Source organism: Acanthaster planci, linkage group LG02 (genome assembly GCF_054643075.1).
Source record: "Acanthaster planci isolate LZ-2023a linkage group LG02, COTS_SCS, whole genome shotgun sequence".
NCBI lineage: Eukaryota > Metazoa > Echinodermata > Asteroidea > Valvatida > Acanthasteridae > Acanthaster > Acanthaster planci.
In genome coordinates this window covers 35133290-35153938 of record NC_141778.1, presented here as the reverse complement: position 1 = coordinate 35153938, position 20649 = coordinate 35133290, and the positions used below count along the sequence as shown (strand labels likewise).

The 20649-nt window shown below is 38.0% G+C and overlaps 2 protein-coding genes across 7 annotated transcripts; both read right to left on the bottom strand.

Annotated features, from left to right (window-relative positions):
- Positions 1–113: 113 nt before the first annotated feature.
- On the bottom strand, positions 114–11879 carry LOC110985937 (bifunctional epoxide hydrolase 2-like). The gene is made up of 20 exons (XM_022247414.2): positions 9966–11879; positions 9358–9465; positions 8698–8782; positions 7765–7921; positions 7220–7416; positions 6740–6862; positions 6390–6458; positions 6182–6277; positions 6014–6092; positions 5548–5582; positions 5348–5374; positions 5097–5182; positions 4854–4968; positions 4485–4559; positions 4281–4332; positions 3958–4060; positions 3725–3794; positions 2767–2847; positions 2148–2206; positions 114–1738 (listed from the first exon to the last, which is right to left on the bottom strand). Exons 2-20 carry the CDS (start codon positions 9453–9455, stop codon positions 1654–1656), a joined length of 1692 nt encoding a protein of 563 aa, XP_022103106.2. The 5' UTR covers positions 9456–9465; positions 9966–11879; the 3' UTR covers positions 114–1653.
- LOC110985938 (transmembrane protein 272-like) lies at positions 10636–20524 on the bottom strand. 6 transcript variants are annotated; one of them, XM_022247415.2, is made up of 6 exons: positions 20342–20524; positions 19633–19765; positions 19302–19412; positions 18493–18552; positions 17894–18109; positions 10636–12079 (listed from the first exon to the last, which is right to left on the bottom strand). In XM_022247415.2, exons 1-6 carry the CDS (start codon positions 20372–20374, stop codon positions 11901–11903), a joined length of 732 nt encoding a protein of 243 aa, XP_022103107.2. In that variant the 5' UTR covers positions 20375–20524; the 3' UTR covers positions 10636–11900. The 6 variants fall into 6 exon arrangements, with proteins under 6 accessions (XP_022103107.2, XP_086987389.1, XP_086987400.1 ...); XM_087131263.1 differs by lacking the exon at positions 17894–18109 and adding an exon at positions 12327–12539; XM_087131274.1 differs by lacking the exons at positions 17894–18109; positions 18493–18552; positions 19302–19412; positions 19633–19765; positions 20342–20524 and adding exons at positions 12327–12539; positions 12995–13054; positions 13710–13820; positions 14069–14205; positions 14438–17185.
- Between the last annotated feature and the right edge of the window lie 125 nt (positions 20525–20649).

Sequence of the window (20649 nt, the reverse complement as noted above, 5' to 3'; positions counted from 1 at the left end):
GAATGATGGCATTCCTTTGTGGTCTTTGGAGTTAAGCATCATTTAACCGCTGCTCGATTATGGTCTAAGCACTAACATCAGAAGAAAAGTTTGCTTGCAAAAGAATAAAAAACTTGGTGAAGTCTAGAACCATTGTTATTAATTAATAATCCAACCTACACAACTCAAACTAGTTTTGATAAGCATTACCTTGCACTAAGAGCTTTACTAATCTAAATTTTGCGACGATAATTGAGAAATCTTTAAATTTGTCTAATAAGCTGGTTATAATTTCATTGGTTTTATGATTTCCTATTTAATATTGTCGAAAAGACAGAAATGTCCGTAAGTATACGGTACTTGGCAGCTTAGAGAACATAAAATATGACGGGAGAAAACTGAAGATTGAGAGAAATGAGTTGTCTTCATGAGCTAACATCCCTTAGACCATCAGCTAAAGTGTGAAGGTGAAGAGTGTGATACTGAATGACGCTAAGGATCGAATTCTATCCCATTGAGTGGTCATGACGCACACCATTCATACTCTGGAAATTTATGAGATACATCGATGTACATGTACACAGCGTTAGTTATACAGTGAGACCATATGTTAAACATTTGGTTCCTATCTCAACTTCTAAAGTGCGCCATCTACAGTTTAATATGCCAGCTTTTTCAACCAACACCAGATCATGCCTGCCAAAAATAAACTGGACCGGTGATTTCATATACACTTTTTTCATGTTGCATAAATCATAAAATAAAAACGCTAAATGAATCGTTATAAATCTTCAAAAGTTTACGTCCAAGAAACTAGTTAGAAATTTCAGACTGATAACAGAGTTTTAAAAACTGATAAAATATGTTGAAGTTAAATTCCATGTAGCAGAAAATGAATCTTTAAAATTTCATGCTATTTCATGAATACTTAAATCCTGGTAAAGACCAATGACAAAAATTCAAGAAAAGAAAGAGGTGGCTTATTTTAAGAAGAGAGAAACTGTCTCATATTTATGCTTGCTAACACTAAACACTGAATTATATCACACTAAGGGTAAATCTCCAGTAAAAGTGGCAGAAACACTCATCTGTTTGCTTAGTGATATCTCAGTTAAATTCTATGCATTGGTCAGCATTTCAAGTAAAAACAGGAAATGACATCGACCAAAACTGGCACAAGTACAGGCAGATAGCCAATCATGCAAGAACGGAAAATTAATGTACTAGAGTTCTAAAAAGTACTTAAAAATAGGAATTAAAGAAATATAACAACTGTTTACTTTGTTACAATCTACCACAGTTTACTTTAAAAAAGAGGAACCCTGGGAAAGTTTCCACAATGGAAACAAAGGCTTACCTTCATCAACAATACATGTAATACATTGTGTGTCCAAACATTTGCATTTAAAACAGTTATGTTTAGAATGAGAGCGGTCTGACAAATTTGCACAGTCTTATGAATTTTCAACAAGACAAACCTGTATTTCACATCTGATAATTTATTAATCCAAATCTGCCCAACTGAGTAAAATTATTCTTCATATCACAGCATCTCCTGCTTTTTTCTATAATTATATCAATGTCTCATGCATTTGGTGATGTTCGTCTGGATTTGTATGTTTGTTCCCCTCTTTATAAGATGCCAGATAAACTGCTCTGGAGTATATATCCAAGTCAAAATCTTGGAAGCACTGGGATGTTGGCTTTTTTGTGGACGTCATTCAGCCATTTAATGAGACCTTCATTCAGCTCATTAGGTCTGCAAAAATACGATTAGGAACAGGTGAAGAAATTAAATGCTAATATAAAGACAACATAAACCGGTAGGTCCAGTGATAATATTCAGATAACTCAACATAATGCAGACACCAAAAAAACTAATATTAGCCAAGTCTTATTCAATATTTCGTTGTTTTTTCCTTAAGATGTTTTGAATAAAAATATTGAATCAAACATGGCTAATATTTGTCTTTTAGGAGTTTGCATAATACTGATTAAAGACAACAATGTGATGTACAGTAACTAATTAGCTTGATCAGCTGTTGAGACTTATAACTGCACATTCACACTTGCCTCTATTTTGCAAAATTTCTAAGATAGAGCCCAAGAAAACAGAATAAGCCTTGATTAATTATTGTAATGAAAAATGGGTTTGAAGAATAACTGACCTTTCCATTTGAGTCCAGTGGCCACAATCCTCAATGTTAACTCGGGACAGATTAGGCACCTAGAACCGGATGCCCAAAACAAAAAAGGAACTCAGTGATCAGAATCAGCCAATTGTGACCATTGAGAGAATTTGAACTGGTAAAGACACGACAACGAACCAATGACACAACTTGTATCGTAAATGTTTCAGAAGATGTGGTTTTGATGGTCAGAAATTTCATCCCTCTTTCTCCAACATCACTTCTTATCATTATTCAAACTAAGAACACCCTAGCAACAAGATGTCCCTACACGGAAACTATTACCTCTGGCAACCAATTTAAAACACAACAACAATTTCCTCTAGTTGATGACAGAGATATATGTGTCCTTACTGAGAATACATTGTGTTCCTCATGGACTGTTGCGTGACCCGGCGTAGGTTAATTCAGATGACTTTAGAGGCAGGACTTTGGAGGGCAGACGTTCGCCGTGACAGGCTTTATTCAGCACACTTTGTAACACGAGAACATGTACACGTCAATAGAGGGCGCACTTAACATTTCTCTATGTCCCATACTCAACATGGACCATTCTGAAAGTAACAAGAACTTTCCAAAATTTCAGATTTTGCCTTACCCATTCTTCCATTGGTTTACTGAGCTCTGGTGGCAACACTCGATCCTTGCCAGCAGTCACCATCAGAGAAGGTGCATGAATCTACACAGTAATATCATTATCATTATCAATTATTTATGGTTTTATTTACCCAACTCTCGCGTCCAAAGGCTGAATTTCAGTTTGATTTACAATAATTACATCAAAACTATAAAAGTTACAAGAAACTATATATCAAAAACAGAAACAGTAAAAAATACAGGTATACACATCAAATAAAAAGTTTATATAAAATTGATTGATAAAAATGCCAAAATTTTATCAAACAATTAAATGCTCAAAATGACATACAAAGCCAAAAAGAACACTAGATACACGCGTACAAACCAATGTACCGACATACACACATGCAAAGTGTGCACACTCCCCCCCCCCGGCAACGCAAACCAACCCCAAACCTCCCAAAATCAACCCTCACCATCATAACTCTCTTCTTCAGGACAACATCGTAATACAGCTAACAGGATTTAGCTTATGAATACATTATAATCCCCAGGATCTAACTGGAGGAATAAGACGCCAGGAATAGAGACGATTAATCACTCGACTATAATTGGAAACAGGAAAAGTCCAGAGGACTCAGGATATAGTTATGAGAGACATTTAGCATGTCCTTATTTATCAAGTCTGTTAGATAAGGGATTGTGCTCCCTTTGTACCGCTTTGTCCTGCATCCGAAAGTGCTTAAATGATTATTATTCCTCAAGCCATTGTTCCCAGTGGGAGGAAGCCAATGTGTAAATTTGTGGCAGTAAAGAAGGGATTTATCAAAACTAGAACAAATAGGAACAAATGGAGCAACAATTCAACATGCAAATAAGCCTTCACCAAAACGTCCATAAAATGAATGAAAATTTACTTCGAAAGTGTGCAAAAACATTTATCAACAGTAGAACTGAAGTATTATATGTACACTGACCTTGCGACCAACATCTTTTACAGAATTTTTCCAATTCTGATCATGATTTCGGTACCAGTTCAGAGGACCCCTGGAAAAGTCAGAAAACACACAGTTAAACAAAACAAGAAGCTATCTTCACGGGTTTCAAACATTCTCACAGATCTAATGGGACAGCTTTGCCAACTATCATCTCTAAGGTCATCAGGGACAAGAAAAATAAAAACCAAAGACAAAGCAAAAATGCAAGCTACCTGAATCCTGATGTCTTGTATTGTTTGACATAGTAGGCCAGATCTTTCTCCGTCAGCAGGGAGGGTAATGGAAGATTATCAGGAACACCAACAAGCAAACCACCTGTTGAATATACAGTCTAACGAGTTATCAAAAACTTCTCTAAAATTGCTAATGTGATGAAAACTGCTTAATCTGCAGATCATTAATACATCTACAACATGGTGCCATGAAAACACCAATACATCCTTCTTCACACACATAATTTATTTTCAAAGAGTAACAGTTGAAGAGAATCTGAAGGGGAGAGGAAATACATAGATGTTTATAGGTTAGTACTTACCCCTCTGCCTTACGTTGGCGACAGTACACTTCTCCATTCCAGGGTAATAATCCTGAAAGTGAAATGAACTTTGCCATATGAAACAGAACAAAAAGATCATAGCCCATTTTACAATAGATTCTCAGCAATACTGCTCAGATCTTGAACACATCAATTACAATTTGAAAATATTACTTTGTTGTGGGATGGCCCTCAAAAACTAACCCGTTTACTAGATGTTCTGAAGAAATATTTGAAGGTTTTCTCCAAGTCTTTCTCAAGTTCAGCTTCAGCCACACCCTACGGAGATATAAATCATGACAGGATACATGTATGAATGATCAAGTTACATGCCTCATCCAACTCTTTAAGAGTAGTTTCGTGAAGTTCAAAGTCAGATTTGAAAGTGATTTACAGATAGTAGGCAAATGAGTCCAATGTAAATTCCATTTAGGAAAGCAACTTGAACAATTTCAGACAACTTCTATCATTGCCATATCAATATCTCTCCCACACCAATCTTCAGTCTCCCTTTCATGATGAGTGCATGTCTATTCAAGATCTACAGGCTGACAGGCAAGACAGAGCACCTACCGGTTCCTGGAAGTACAGCTGATAATCAAGAACGCCTGGATCCTCACGGATTCTGTCCCAACGGTTGACACGTGGGTCAGGAGGGAAGTATGGTGTGTTGACACCTACCACGGCTCTATAAAGACCGGGCAAAAAAGGCAATCAGACCCGTTTACTTGCCTTTCAATCAAATTGGCTTAATAATATTACACAATTAATTCATCATACAGGGTGCATTTTTATAATGATCGATGATATAATTACCTGACACGGGATGGATATCTTAGTGCCATCAACCACACGACAACACCGCCCCAGTCATGACCAACAACAGTTGCTCTAGGAATATTCTGATCAAAACAAGCCAGAACATGAAAACCGGAATCAGGAAATGGAAAAGGAATAACAGAGGGGAGAGGAAAGCAAGGAAGAATTACCGTTTTTGTCACTCATTACTGTATTTGGATGAATATGTCTGTTGTTTTAAACCACAGGTTCTTCCTGACCTTACTTACCAAGGAATCCATGATGTCCTTGATGTCCTACAAGAAAAGAAATGGCTTTTAATAAAAAGAGACTTATCGGCTGATGCACTTGAAATTGTGTTTGCAGTTTTTTCTGCTTGGTCTGAAAATGTAAAATTGCAGAAACAAATTCAAAAATACAAAACTAATTAAAGTGGTCTCAAACTTTTTCAAAGCATTTGTAGATTTACCTTGCACAAATGATCATGAGTATAATCCTTGATTTCTGAAAACAAACAAAATAAACAAACTAGTGCAAAAGTTTTTGTAAATCATAAAAATGACAAGGCACTCTTATTTGTATACATTAGATCAGCACATGATCACAGCCAAGAGTTCACATTTGTTTAGAATAGGATGCTTTCATCAGCAAATTTAGCATATTCAAGCTACCAGCTGGAATTGGCTGGTTCTTGGTTGACTTGTGCTCACAGTAATATTACTTTATCTAGCACTGACATCATTCTGTCTCATTTGCAACTTGCATTTAATCTTATTTTTTATATATATCACAAAGTCTCCAGAGCATAAATCACAACTAAATAACCTGAGATCGGTTCGTGGTGATAAGACAATCAGTTTCAGGACTGTTGAGTTGCCTTGTGATACACCACTATGCTAACTGGCCAATAAAAGTAGTAATAATTGATCTGTTACCCATAGGAGCCGAGGAAAGACCAAAGCCTCTCTGATCAGGAACAATGACTCGATAGCCAGCTAAGACCAAAGCAGGAATCTACAAAACAGACAAACATGACAGCAGTTGGAATTTGTTCACATTTGTCAGCCAGAGGTGTCATTGAAGCATAAGTGTGTTGTACGCACCTGTTTCCTCCAGGAATACCAAGATTCAGGGAAACCATGACACAGAATGACTGCTGGTCCTTCTCCCATCTCGACATAGTGCAGCTTCACGCCATCCTATTACAAGAAAAGACCATTTGTATAAATCTGAATTCTGTCACACTAACAAAGTAAACTGCAATTACAATGCTATTCAACCTCTTGATTTTTACAGTTTGCTACTGCATACCTCTGAGGTTGCATATCCGTGGGCAATCTTCTCTGGGTCAACTGAAATTGGTTTTGCCTTTTCAAAGACCTGAAACAAACAGGGTAAGGAAAGCTTGGAATTAAAAGAAGACTAAAATGTAGTCTGCCACCTACGTCTATGTGTAAAAAGTTTAAGACCAAAGCACACACACTTGGCAAAGTTCTAAAGCAAGGATATCTGACCTCATATGCTCACCTTCAACTGATTACATCTACCAGCCAAAGATTAATTCAAGTCATGCAACAACACACAACAGCCTGGATAAGGTCTCACATTACAAGAATGAATCATTTAATGTTCTCGATTGATAGTTTGGTATCTTTACTCACATTAACATCAGTCAATTCTTGCAACCTTGTCAGAGTAGATTTGACATCAGTAAACAAGATAGTTGTCATGCCAACGGCCTTTGCACCATTCACATTGCTCTCCAGATCATCCACAAAGATAACCTGAATAACATTCCATATTTTCATATGTATGTCAATGGCAACTTGAAACAAACAAATAAATTGCAGTCAAGTTCAACTCAACCTCTCATTTAAATTAGACTTCTCTTCTTTTACATGCATAGTTTACTGGCTTCTGTTTGAGCTATTAAGGCACTCAGTGTAAGATCATATTCAAATCAGAGTTCAAGACCTAAAAAACACAACCAGAGTCGAGGTGGTTATTAACTATCTTGGCAAGTTGGTAAGAGGTCAAGTTTAAACAGCACAAGCCTATAAAGTCTTCTTCACAAACTCTCAGAAAGCACCAATAAGTGCAACATATTTACACATTCTTAAACTGAAATTCCGAATTCTTACTTCTTTGGGTTCCACCCCCATCTCTCTGCATGCCAATTTGTAGATCTCTGGGTCTGGTTTCCTCATGCCAACATGACATGATTTAATGATCTGGTCAAAGATGAGCTTCATTGACACAGTACGGCGCACAGGGTCCTCATCATCCAATAAAGGAAGGTCGTAAACAAAGGTGTTGGTTAAGACACCAACTTTCAGACCTAGAAATATTTTAAAATACAAACACATCATTAGAGATGTCAGATTGAAATATCACACATTACAGCAAAATGGATGTGGTGGATGAATAACTTTAGCTAAAACATGCTTTTGAGATTGACATAAGAGGATCAGATCAGCAGCAGGGAATCACAGAGCAAAGTACTTTGGGGAATATTCAAAACCACGAGCTAATGCAAATAGTCAAGAATATTCTAGAAGTCACCTTGCCTTTCTTTTATGGACCACAGCTCATTACAAAACATTTCTGTATTGGGAAATAAATATCTGTGCAATTATGAAGAATAGTTAGGCATATAGGCCCAAGAAAAAATAACAGCTTGTATTACCATTGTTCTTCAAGCCTATGATGGCATTGATCATTTCTTTGTAAATAGGAAGTTTCAGCAGATCCATCATTATCTTCTCAATGTTGAATGACTTTGGAAGTTCAACATTCTTCTCTTTGGCTGCCTTCTCAAAATCTCTCTGCAGCTCACCGATACCCTAAAAAGATGAACCACTGATATGAGAACAACTACTGTATTTTATTCACAAGAGTCTTTGGTCTAGGCTACATGCTGTGCTATCAGCCATGCCAAATTCATGTAATTTAATTTTTTTCAGCTCTGCACAGCAAAAGCACGGTGTTTATTGCCAATTCGACTTGGTAAATTGCAAATCTTTTAGCTCGACAAGGTATGCCACACTATCCGTGTTTTTAACGGCAGTGGCATGACACTGCTCTACTATTAGTCGGACGTTGCGTAAATTTGCACTCAAAAGTGGGGGATGGGGGGTGGAGAAAGCCAGGGGGGTGACTTGCCTGGTGATGATAATTTGAAAAGCGGGGTACACCATATGGCTCTATATAGAGGGCGATGTTCATGGTACTTACGTACCTTTGTAATATGTATTCAGGATGGCATATTTATGGCTTTTCAAAATTGTTTTCCCCTTTGGGAGTGAAAGTCTGAAAAATTCTTCACAGTCCGCTTTAATGCTTACCACAAAAAAAGTGGGGGAGATATAAACCCCCATCCCCCAGGATTTACGCCTGTTACTATTAGTTCAGCATTCAGTGATATTGCTGCACTATAGGAGTGCTATAGCCACACTCATTTTAATTTAGTTCAGCAAAGCAGTACCACGGCGAATAGCACAGGCCAAATTTGTAGGAAACTTTTTTACCCTGATTTTGGAAACAACCAATGACTGCCAAGTTTAAGATTGCCAATGACAAGTTTACAGAGTAGCAAACCAACCTTATGCAAGAAACTCACCTGGGAAAATGTATACTCTCCTGATTCCATTTTACTGAAGGCATTGTTTGGAGATCCCTTATGAAAGACCTCCCTCATAAACATCCTGACAATTAAGAGCAAAAAAAGGCAATGATATCAATGCTTGTAAGGAAAATTATGAAGGAACAGCAAGACAAGTCAGACTGGGGGAAAGAACAAGGGCAGATCTGATCCAAGTTTTGGGGATGCCAAACTTTTTTTGGGAGGGGGAATTTGGAAATCTTTACTTCTAAACTTGAATGGCTTTTCTGGAGGATGAGGCTACATTTCAGGGCTTTTTACACACTTTGGAAAACAGAAATGGAATTCAGCAAAATTGGACTTTTTCTCAGATTGGTTTATTTTTTAATATTTTTTGTTTAGGCCTTTTTTTGGGGGAAGCCCCCTTCCTCCCCGATTGTCCCCTTGGGAGAGAGCTTCAAAAACTGGCCAAGGAGCTGTAGATTTTTTTAAGGGAAATACTTGAATGAGGCATGGTGTTCACAAATTTTCAGATTGTTTGAAAGAACAGCCTCCAATCCCTTCTTTTTTCAAACACTTTTCAACAGAAAGAAAGCGGTTATAGAGTAAAATTAAAATCACAGGATTTCACCTTCAGATTCAAAAATCAAAGCACAAAAGTAAACTGAGTGAACTTACGAAGGCAGGCCATTTTTTTCCGAGTACTGCTTCAAATAAGCATCAGGATTTTCTTTCAGAACTCCACCTACATCAAAGATGGCTGCCTTGAAAGCCATGACTGAAAGGCTGGAAAATGGGAATCAAGAAAAGAAACTATGGAAATAAACAACTTCACTGACTCCCATGAACTTTGTATTTTCTCCATTTGTCATTCCAATGTAAGAACATCATGAAGCTTTCCTGAAGACACTCTTTCGGATGCTTTCAGCAAAACATTTGTATAGAAAGTACTAAAAGTAAATGATTGATCAAATCCTCATGGCAAATAAGATTTCAAAACGTATGTGACTAAGGTTCAATTATTATTATTATTATTCTAAGAATCACATACTGTTCATGAAAAGGAGAAAATAGGAACCAACAAGTTTGAAACTTTAATTAAAATTGGGCCTTGACATGGGGCAGGATCAAGCATGAAGCATAACACAGGAACACAGAGTGAAAAATAAAAATTTCAATGTGCAACAGTGACCAAAAGTCATACTGTTGATGATTACTTCAAGCAAACTTGAACGTAGAGGTCTATTTATCAATGTTGACAACACATGTAATATATTTGAACTTACATTTAATGGTGATCTTACAGCTTGGAGTAAAGAGTGTCCCAGAACATGTCCTCTCACCAGAACAAGCAAGCAGTCCTCTGATTTTGATGCACAAGTGCCATAATTTATCTACTGGAACTTACAATGGGCTGTTTACTCTTCCAGATCGTGACCTGGTGACAACATTTGCAAGTGGACAAAGTCACAAAGGTCCTGTTTAGAAACAACATTCTGGGCAAAGTCAAAGAAACTAATCAAGTAAAGAGGTCAGGAAGATAGCTCTTCTCTCTGCAGTCATCTTACCCCACACTCCTCATAACCTCTGTATCCATTCCAACTAAAAAGACATCCACAAAATTTCATATCCGCCGAAAACCTTCTCAGTTCTAAAGGACCAAACAATGACAATGCAAATGTGCCCTGATGCATTGTTACTGATATTTCAGCTACAAAAGGCACATTTCTTTTCATTTTATGAAAGCAAAAGGTTAATAACTCTTATCTGGAGGCATGTGCTCTCAAAAAATCTTTTGGGAAAAAGAAGTACCTCATAATACGGTGATGAGCGTACTTCAAAACCTCTTGCCACTATTTCCCCTTTTTTTTCTAGTTTAAAGTTCAAAATGACAAAAGTCACATACCTATACTTCACTCTGATCTGACAAGACTTTGAAGTCTTAAACTTTGGAACTTTTACAATTTCCCAACCATCTTTTAAATGTTTAATTTCATTTTCTTAACACATTCGCAAATTACCTCAACTTTACATTTTGAAGCTACCAAAAGGCAAAATCAGACTTATTATTGTGAGTTGACCATGGACATTTTCGAATCAAATCACAAGCCAAGAAATCTGACATGACACAGAACAATAGCAATGTTAGAATAATCCACAACAATATGAGTAATGACCAAGAATACTAAATTCAATCTGTAATCATTTATGATATTAAGTCTGGCAAGAAACATCCAAGTCCTTTCTTGAATGACTAAAATTGCTTTAGGTTGATCGATATCACCATTGAGTTTGAATGACAAGTACAGCTGAGTACCATAGACATACAAATGAAAGCAGAAGCAGATTTGTTAGGGAAAAACAATTCAAGAAACTTTGACTTGAATAAAATCTGTCATTTTTCAGATGGTTACTTTAGAAAGCATTTCTCTCATAAATATACAAACTATAACAAATGCTACCAAGGCTTGACAAAGACCCAATTTTTGGGGGGGGGCCAAAACAAGCAGCATCCCAGGCGCACTTTGCATGAACTGAAGCAGCTGCTTAGAAAAATGCCCTGAAAAAATCATTCTGTCCATACAAAACCACCTCCATCTAAGAAAATTAAATCTTTACTCTGATTAATAGGGGGGTTAGGGGCACAGCCCACCCTTGTATGGTACATGTACTAGCTACATAGGATCTCCATGGGCCTCATCAATAATAATCACTATGAAAGGACAACATCCATGTCTTGAAAACAACCAGTGAGAGGGTATACTTAAAGAATTTCCTTCATGAGCCCCTAGAGGGTCAGCCACAGGGAAAAATGCACTTTTAGTTTGCACCGTCATGACTGTGGATTCAATAGATGTTGTCTGTAATTCTGGGTAATTCTACAGTACTCACTGGTCCCCCGTGGGAGTAGGTCATTCAAGATACCAAAGTAAGCACTCATGTATACAAACGTTTACCACAAAATCACATAATCCACAAAGACCTTTTAGAAAATCCATAATGAAAACAAACATGAAGCTTAGCCTTTTGGAGTTGGTTATCAGAGAAATCATGGCAAATAAACTTTTCTGTTGTTACCAAATAAATGTATAGGAAGGAAACCAGAACAGGTGCTGTCCATCACAACATGATACTGAGGGTGGCAAACTGATGTGGATATTACAAATTACCAAGTGACTCTAGATCAAATCACAGTTTAAATAATGATTCTGATTGGTTCTCTATGGGTCTTTACACACAGCAGCACAAACGAGACAACACTCAAGGCAGAAAAATACACCAAGCAATATGTAGCAACTTGTCATGAACCAAAATGCGAAGTAGTACAAGGGACCGTAGCAATAATTGGGATCACTCACGATGTCGCTCGGTGGATAGTTGCTGTACACCCACACATTACCTGGGATTAGAAACACAGGGAGCAGTAATTAAATTTTCTATGAGACAGGATAAGTTGCAATGTGCTGACCATATCAGGAATCATTTGAATTCACTTTTTGGATTCTTGTCGATGCCAAGTGTTACAAAAACTTTACGGAACCACCTCTAGCAAAGTATGGTTCTTGAAAACTTCTTATAATATCCCTTTAGGCTTGTGTGTAAGCTTAGAAGCTGGAAAAGGGCTTTACATATGGGGGACAACTTACCGACAATAAAAAATACAGACAGGAAGCACAGTATGACAAAACTGAAAATCATCACTGTGGTGGATTTCTGTTCATTACTATCACCCTTTTGGTGCAACTTTATACATCTTAAAATCATATCAACGAGACACTTCAGGATCGAGAAAGATGCAGTCACAATCAAGTAGATGGGGATGTTGGGTTCCACAGGACAGTCATCTTTGTAAAGGGCACCTACAGGTTGAAAAAAACATCACAACTCTTAAGACTCCATATAACACTCAAGCCAAGTCTATAAGAAGTTAATATGTGACATTAATTAGTAATTAAAAAGGCTGTGTGCCGAAGAAAAATGCAAGCAGCAACTTGTTCTGACAAATAATGCCGATTTAAACATAATTTTAACTATCAATTGATCATAAAAGGGAAAGAGTAACGAGTCTTGTCAAAGTTTTTCCACAAATATGGAAACTTACTTCTCATCTAGAATCAACTCAAAGATAGTCTTAATTCACTCCAAAACATAAGCAAGCACTCACAAACTTTTGAAGGACAAATTTTTGTCCATTCTCTGAATTATTTAAATAAAGCAATGTATTAATAACATCTGGCATGATATTATCAATGAAACACTACATGAATGAATGACGTAACTGCATGACAAAACAGAAAAATTCATAAGACATTACCCATCACAATCATTGCAACTGGGACAGCCAGCAACAGGAATAAAACAGCTGTGACAGCGGCTGTCAATAAGAAAGATTGGAATTAAAGCTCAAAAATGTAACCTCGCCTCCAGACAGGTCAAAGCCCCCAGCCAAAAATATCTTATTTTTGATGATAACATTACGCTTCTTTCCAAGCTTGGCCTGAGGGTGTAGGTAGATTGAGATAGCTCACCACTTTTAACTTTTGGCCAAAATCTACTTGTCTTTCTTAAATGTTTTTCCAACTAAATTTCAGATAAAATCTTCAATTACATGGGCACAAACAGCACCAATACTACTCATGAAACATGTCTCCATCTTTGATATGTACAAGTTGTGCAAGGTTACTTCTTGATGATCAGTTTTGCTACAACCATCTTCTCCTACAACCAAGCAGCAGACAGAAATCCTTCCTATTGATTAAGCTATTTAATAATCCCTGCTATTTACTTTTATAACCATAATGCAGATTCGTTAATTTTGACTTTACAAGCAAACACTTCACAAAGGCAGCCAATGAAATTTGCTTCAAAATTAAAAGAAACGCAAATCAACAATACTTATGGAGCCAAACAGCAAGCCACATTGGTTTACTGTGAAGTGCTACATATAGGAGAATCCAAGGAACTTCCAAATAAAATACCAACAGAAAATCATTTGAATAAACAATTACTGACATCTGTAGTTTAAACACCTGTGTTAAGTAAGATCTTGGTGACACGGTAAAGAAAGTGCACTGGTGTGGAGGAGGTCTCGTTAGCATCATGTATCTTCTCAACGATTGATTGGTAGGAGGGTGGTGCACCTGTCAAGATGGAGGATGGCAACAGTAACAATACAAATTTGTTCTGTGAAATAGTTGACAGAATATTTGTGGGCAAGTGTGAGTGATATTGCTTGGTATCCAGCACAAACAATTCAACAAGTTTGGTACGAAGGTTTAAACATTCCATGATCCAGACAAAATAAAATTAGGTTCTAGCCCTGTCAATCATGAAAATCAAATGTTTAATGATCAACACCCAAAGAGGGGTGTGTAAACCATACACGTACCTCCAGGGCCCCCATCATAAGCAGGGAGTGGGGCTTCCACAGAAAGATCAACGGGATGAACACGTCCTCGTTCCATAATCAGGTGTAGACTGTGGTTCACTTACAAGACCAAGATCAGGATCTGTGTTCGTCGGACCCTGCAGAAGTTAGGAAGAAAAATTTAAGAATCAATAAATATAAACACAGTAATAATATTCCACAGTTTTTGTAGCACCTGCCATTAAACTGTTTGATATTCATGACTTTTAAGGGGGGTCAAGAATGGTTTGTTGCACAAGTCAGTTTATGACTACATCAGTACCCTGTGATAAATCCTTTCAGTCAGTTTCTGAAAAGAGCTATGGAAATCAGCATTTGAGCACACTATACCTTGCTGGCCTCCAAGGGTTCTTTTGGATCCTTTTCAATTGATAGAGGAGACACAGAAATACTGTAACCCTAAACTTATCTCTATTTCTTCCTTCAACACGCAAATGAATTCTGTACCCTTGGAAGCAATATTGCTTCTATGCTTAAAGTTGAACTTGGATGCTTACCTTGTATGTGCCGCAGGAATCAACATCAGCAATGGTGAAACCAGACAGGCGTCACAAACAAGTTTTCAGACATGGAATTCCAATAAAGTTAAAAATTACCAGAGCAAACACTCAATGTTTGATCAAAGATGAGAGCCAATTTAAAATGAATCAAAAGCTTGTTTACCTCTGCAATTGTCCTGCAGCCTCTGGAAGTATTTGAACTATATTTCTTTACCACAGATAGAGGAGCCTCATACCCAGCACAGGCTGTATATTCATGTTTAACTCACAAATTGTCTTGTGGGAGAATGCAGGCATATAGGTTAAAAATTAACACTCAAGGCCTGTTTATTTCACATGAATGTGGATCTCAATCAGTGATCGCTGGATCCCTCCATCCGTTTGGCAGATTCTATTGTTAATGAACCAATGAATGACTACTCTTTAAATTTTGGATCCATATGAAACAAAAAGGCCCAAAGTTATGCTGCCAGTTTGGTTTTCCAAAAATGTGGAGAAGCTTTTGTTTATGTCAAGACTTTTTCTTTTTCCCCTCCCCCCCAAAAAATAAAATCTAACAGACTTTGTTCATGGTTTTTGTCAATGGCACTTTGGCTACTTTTAAATCTTCAATCTTAAGCAGACTTCAAATAAGTTATGACCTTAGGCTAAAGATAAACACTGAACATTGATGTCATGATGACATCATCTCAAATCATGTGACAAGCCGTTGTTGGACAATTTTTGAAGTCAATTTTTCCCAAACTACGAGCCTGATTAAATTGTTGCTCTGTGTTCCTCCTTGGTTGTATGTGCTAATTAGTATTATGGTTTTTTTCATTTGAAATAGAAATAGGAGGCTGAAAAGATTCAAATTTACAACAGGCAGATTGAGTGAAAAACATCAAACATACAAATGATACATCAAGATCATAATTTAAAACCTACAAGCGATACTCGAAGAATGAACAATAAAATAGACAAAGATGTAAAAATGTCAGAACTGAAATAGGACTATATACCACAATGTTGCCAAAAATGCTAATGAATAAATTGTCAAGTTAGAGCAACAAGGTCATATCTCCTGTACAAAACAAAAGGGAGTTACGACCTTGCTGCACCGACACACAAAAATACAAGCAGAAAACATGAAAGTGAAAGGAGAATGAATATGGCAATTCACACATACATTTGCAGAGCTTGACACATACGAGATGGACTATATTAAAATTCTGGATAGGGGTGCAGAGTAGATTTCTTGAATTGCTTAGTAGACACCATGGTATGACCAGACTAGGTGTAGTAGTGGGCTTGAGGTTTCTTACTTGCTTACCATTGTTTTTCTGGTGGGAGATGTGTCAAAATCTGGTTGAGTGCAAACATTTGCTGCCAAAATTGAGTAATAAATCAGATCAAAATAAATAAATTTTAAATCATCAAAATGTCACCACGCAAACAGACGCAAACTCTGGTACAATTTAGACTTGATTAGGCACTAAAAGTGAACACTGACCATACTGTACTATCTAACAAAATGATTATTCAAACCAAACTTTATGTCAACACCTCCTTCAATACTATTCAGTTTGTGTCCAAGTAATATTCCGCTTTCAATTTATATCACTTATTCCACTTGAACATTCCAGACCAGCTACATCACAGCAAAACTCAGCCTCAACAAACCATACCCTTCCCACTCTCCTGGTCAATGTTGTCATCTTGAGCTGGAGGACAGACCGTGCATTGATTGAGAGCCAATATTGAGAAGGGAACCTGGGGTGGAATACCCCAAGGACATTCGGCCAGGATTGTGGCTGCGTACAAAGCCAAAGCTAGAAACATGTACACCGTACGAAGTGATTATTATCACAACAAATGTAAAAATGGCTGCCTGGTCTACTCGCCTGTAAAGCAAAATAGTGAATGTTCAGGCAGAGACAAAAAGGAACAGCTAGAAGTTGGCGTATGGTGGAATTGCAAGAGCTTCAAATTGGATAATATTGCTGCCTTGATGACGGTGAAAAAAGGTCAGGCCAGGAACAGTGGTAATACCGGGGTAAATATTGCAATGGGGGAACTTGAGGGCCCTCATTTTGTGGCAGGGGGCACACAATGGGTTCGGTCACAGTTCAAAACATTGACGAAGGTGGACTAGCACCAGATTTTTCCTACTTTATTTTCTGAGTTGGGAGGAACAAGGAGGAAGGAGGGGCACAGGCCTCAAGCAGAAAGGGGCCTGTATCCCCAATGCCACCTCCCCCATTAAGCCACTGGCCAGGAAAAAGTGAAATTATACATATTCTGCGTTTAAATTTACATGATATGAGTATATACGGTATTCTGGTCCAACCTAGGTAGGGACCTTCAAATCCTGCAGTATAATATAGCTTTGATGGGAAACCTCATTTGTAACTCAAGCTTCTATTTTGTGGTGATCTTGTAGAAGCCTGTAGCAATTGTTGGTACATAAAAACAACCGTTCTACATAAACAAACTTTGTAGCAATTTTGTGATCGGTCCAGTGTTGTATCTCCGATCCTTCTAAACACTTCAACTGCGATCTCGTGTACCTGTCCAGCATGTCCGTGTCTCATCTAAAGTGGCAGCAAGGATACAAAACCAGCAATACAGCAAATACAGCAACACATTCCACCAAGCAATATGTAGGAACTTGTCATGAACCAAAAGGCAAAGTAGTACAAGGGACCGTAGCAATAATTAGGATCACTCACGATGTCACTCGGTGGATAGTTGCTGTACACCCACACGTTACCTAGAAATGAGAAAACATATGCATGAATAAACTTCTCTGTTACCTGCACACAAATTCAGTATCACATACACACTGTGTACAGTGGTGAAGTTCTGCACATGGTCCATATGCACAGACTGCACAGACATTATGTACATATACACAAAATGGGGGATTAGACAACTGATGTCACGGATGAAGTCTGGACTCACAAGGCATGTATTCAGCCCACATTGAAACCACCGGTGGCCATATTATCATGCCAAATATAAAGGCAATATGAAGACTTGCAGGCCACTGTTGAGCAAATATTGCACGGCAACAACAGTTGCTATGGCAAGTGAGCCAGTAATCACATTTGTACTCGGCACGGTAAGATGGCTCCCGGCTGCTTCAGTTGATAAAAGAGTAAATCAATTCAAGACTGTTTTACACAATGTCCTTGGATTAGACTTCACATGCCTGCCAGTGGAGGGTCTGGGCATGAGACGACAGATAGCAAGACAATTATCACAAGTCCTGCAGTGTCAACCAGTCAAAAATAGAGAAACATACCAGCAATAAAGAATGCAAACAGAAAGCAGCCCAGGAAATGACTGCAGATGTCTCCTTTCATGGATTTCTGTTCTTCAGTATTATTGTCTTCTTGGTTCAACCTTCCACATCTTACAATCAGATCAAGGAGAGACTTCACAATGCCAACAGATCCAGTCACAATCAAGAAGATGGGGATTTTGGGTTCCACAGGACAGTCATCTTTGTAAAGAGCACCTGCAGATACAAAACGTTGCCGATGAAACAGGATAAAGAATTCAAATTTGGTATGAACTACATGGAAATGTGACTGCCCAGGAAATGATGATCAGGTGAATAGAAGGGCCTGGCAGAAAATCAATGTTTTTAATGACTCAGATCTTCATTAACTCTGCTTGTCTTTCAGTGAAACAGTAACACTCGGCTCATGTATATGAAATTGGAATTTAACAATTACTTTTTCAATACATTATAAATATTGAAATATGATGTCCCCTTCAATGAACAATTTGACAGAGAAAAGATGTCTTGCAGTTCCAAGTCCCTATTTTGCAGATTTTTTCAAACTGTTGAGTATTTAAGGGCAAATAGAAGAGCGATGCAAAAGTGTTGAACCTCACCCATTACAATCATTGCGATCGGCAGAGCAAGCATCACAGCCAGGAAAACTGTGACAAAAACTGTGGAAATAAAACAAAGATTCGCAAAAGAAGAATTAGGATAAATCCTGGAGGGTGGGGGGGGGGGATTTGGTCGACAGAGGTTGCATGACCCCCCCACTCACAACCTGAATACGCCTCTCACTATAGTTTTCTTCTTTCTTCATGACCCAAGTACATTCAGACTATTCATCAAGTCACTGTCCACTCCGAGCAGGAACAAAAGAGGGCATGTTTTTAAATGAAACTGATGACAGTTCTTTTAATCTCACCGCATATGCAAGTTTATGCACATTTGGCACGCTGAGTATGCACAACAAATTTAGTCTGGAGTGTATGGTCTTTGCCCCAAATGCATGCAAGAACCCGGTTGGAAAACTTTGCGACATCTGTCTCTGTTTCACCGGTGAGGGTGCACTTCACTCCGCGCAGATAGTCAGGTTTTTCTGATTTTCTGTCACAAGAAAGCTCTACCTATCTAATGTTGAATTTGTACAATCAAAGAAAATCAGAATTTCTCTATTTCAAAGTCACATACCGACAGGCAAATTGAATACGGTCGTTTAACAATAGTGCGCCACCAATTAAGAGTTTGCGACGCATTGGCGAATCACAATAGGGAAATTTGTCGACCCCATGTGCATTTGGAAATGGTCGACAAATTTCGCGCATTATGATTGGCCAACGTGTTGCAAACTCTTGGTGGCGCACTATTGTGAATCGCCCATATTGTTCAACTAGGAATGATAAACATCTGGTTGAATACAAACCTGTGCTGAGCAAGATGCTGATGATTTTGATAACAAAGTGCACTGGTGTTGGTGATGTCATCTTGGCATCTTGTATCTTGCCAAAGATGGACTGATAGGAGGGTGGTGCATCTGTCAAGATGGAGGATGTCAGTGGTTAAGATATCATTCATATCAAACAAAATTCCTGTGAAAGAATTCCTTTTGGTGAGATGCAAGTTGTCTGATGTCTTGCAAAACATGTTTAGCAAGCTTGACTCCATTGGGTAAATTTGCATATATGCCAAGGATTGAAAACAAAATGTTCAGTAGATATTTCCCTAGGTGCACTATGAAACCTTTTAGTACATACCTCGAGGAAGTTCATCATACGCAGGGGGTGGAGGTTCCACAATTGGATCAGCACGGTTCACACGGGATCCATACTCAGAGGGTGAAAATGCACTATTTGTAAGACCAAGCTCAGGATCTACATCTTTACTATCCTGGAGAGATCAAGCCAAAATGATATCCGTTCATAAACAAGTACAATAATGCTTTATCTCTTATTATGCCTGCCAACTGTTCCAAAGCTGAAAACACTTAGATATTTCAATACAAATGAAAAATAATTGTTGATGTTGGGACAAGAATTATTTTCAAGGATGGAAATGTGACAAGAACTAAAGAATCCATTTTTGTCAAGCAGTATACTCGGAGTCTCCAGATGATGTGGAGAGTGCACTGATCAATGATTCCGCCCCCCCTTTCTCTTAACACTTCACTAACTCATACAAGAGATCAGTTACACTGTGCAACCACAAGCTTACTTTCAATGCTTCCTGCATAACCTTCATACCTGAACAGTTGTTGACTGCTGCAATGTATGATATGGCAACTTTACACCTTAAACAAAGTGATCGTGTTCCCATGCCAACGTGTACTGCACGTTTTCCTCACTCAAAACAACCTTTGTCAGTCCCGGAGATTTGAAGCAATATCAATAGAACACACCACATCCTTCCACCATTTAGCAATGAAAAAATACATTCAAATGTGCTAAAATCTGAAAGAATGCCTACCTTGTCTGTCACTAGATATTCTGCATCCGCCATGGTGAAAATTGAACAGGTGTTACAAACAAGTATTCAGGAAAAAAAAAGGAATTCCCAGCAAGTCAAAAAAAGCCTGAGTAAACACCCAATGCTACAATGATGATCCATTCGAAATGTTTCTTAGCTTTTCAAATAGCTTGTGACCTCTGCACTCCACTTCAACTGAAATGGTACGAACAAACATTTCCAAACCTGCAGAGCCTCTGGATGAACAAAGTCTGCAAATAAATGTTTACCAAAAAGTTCACTCACATCACTTTACATAGACATAAAGA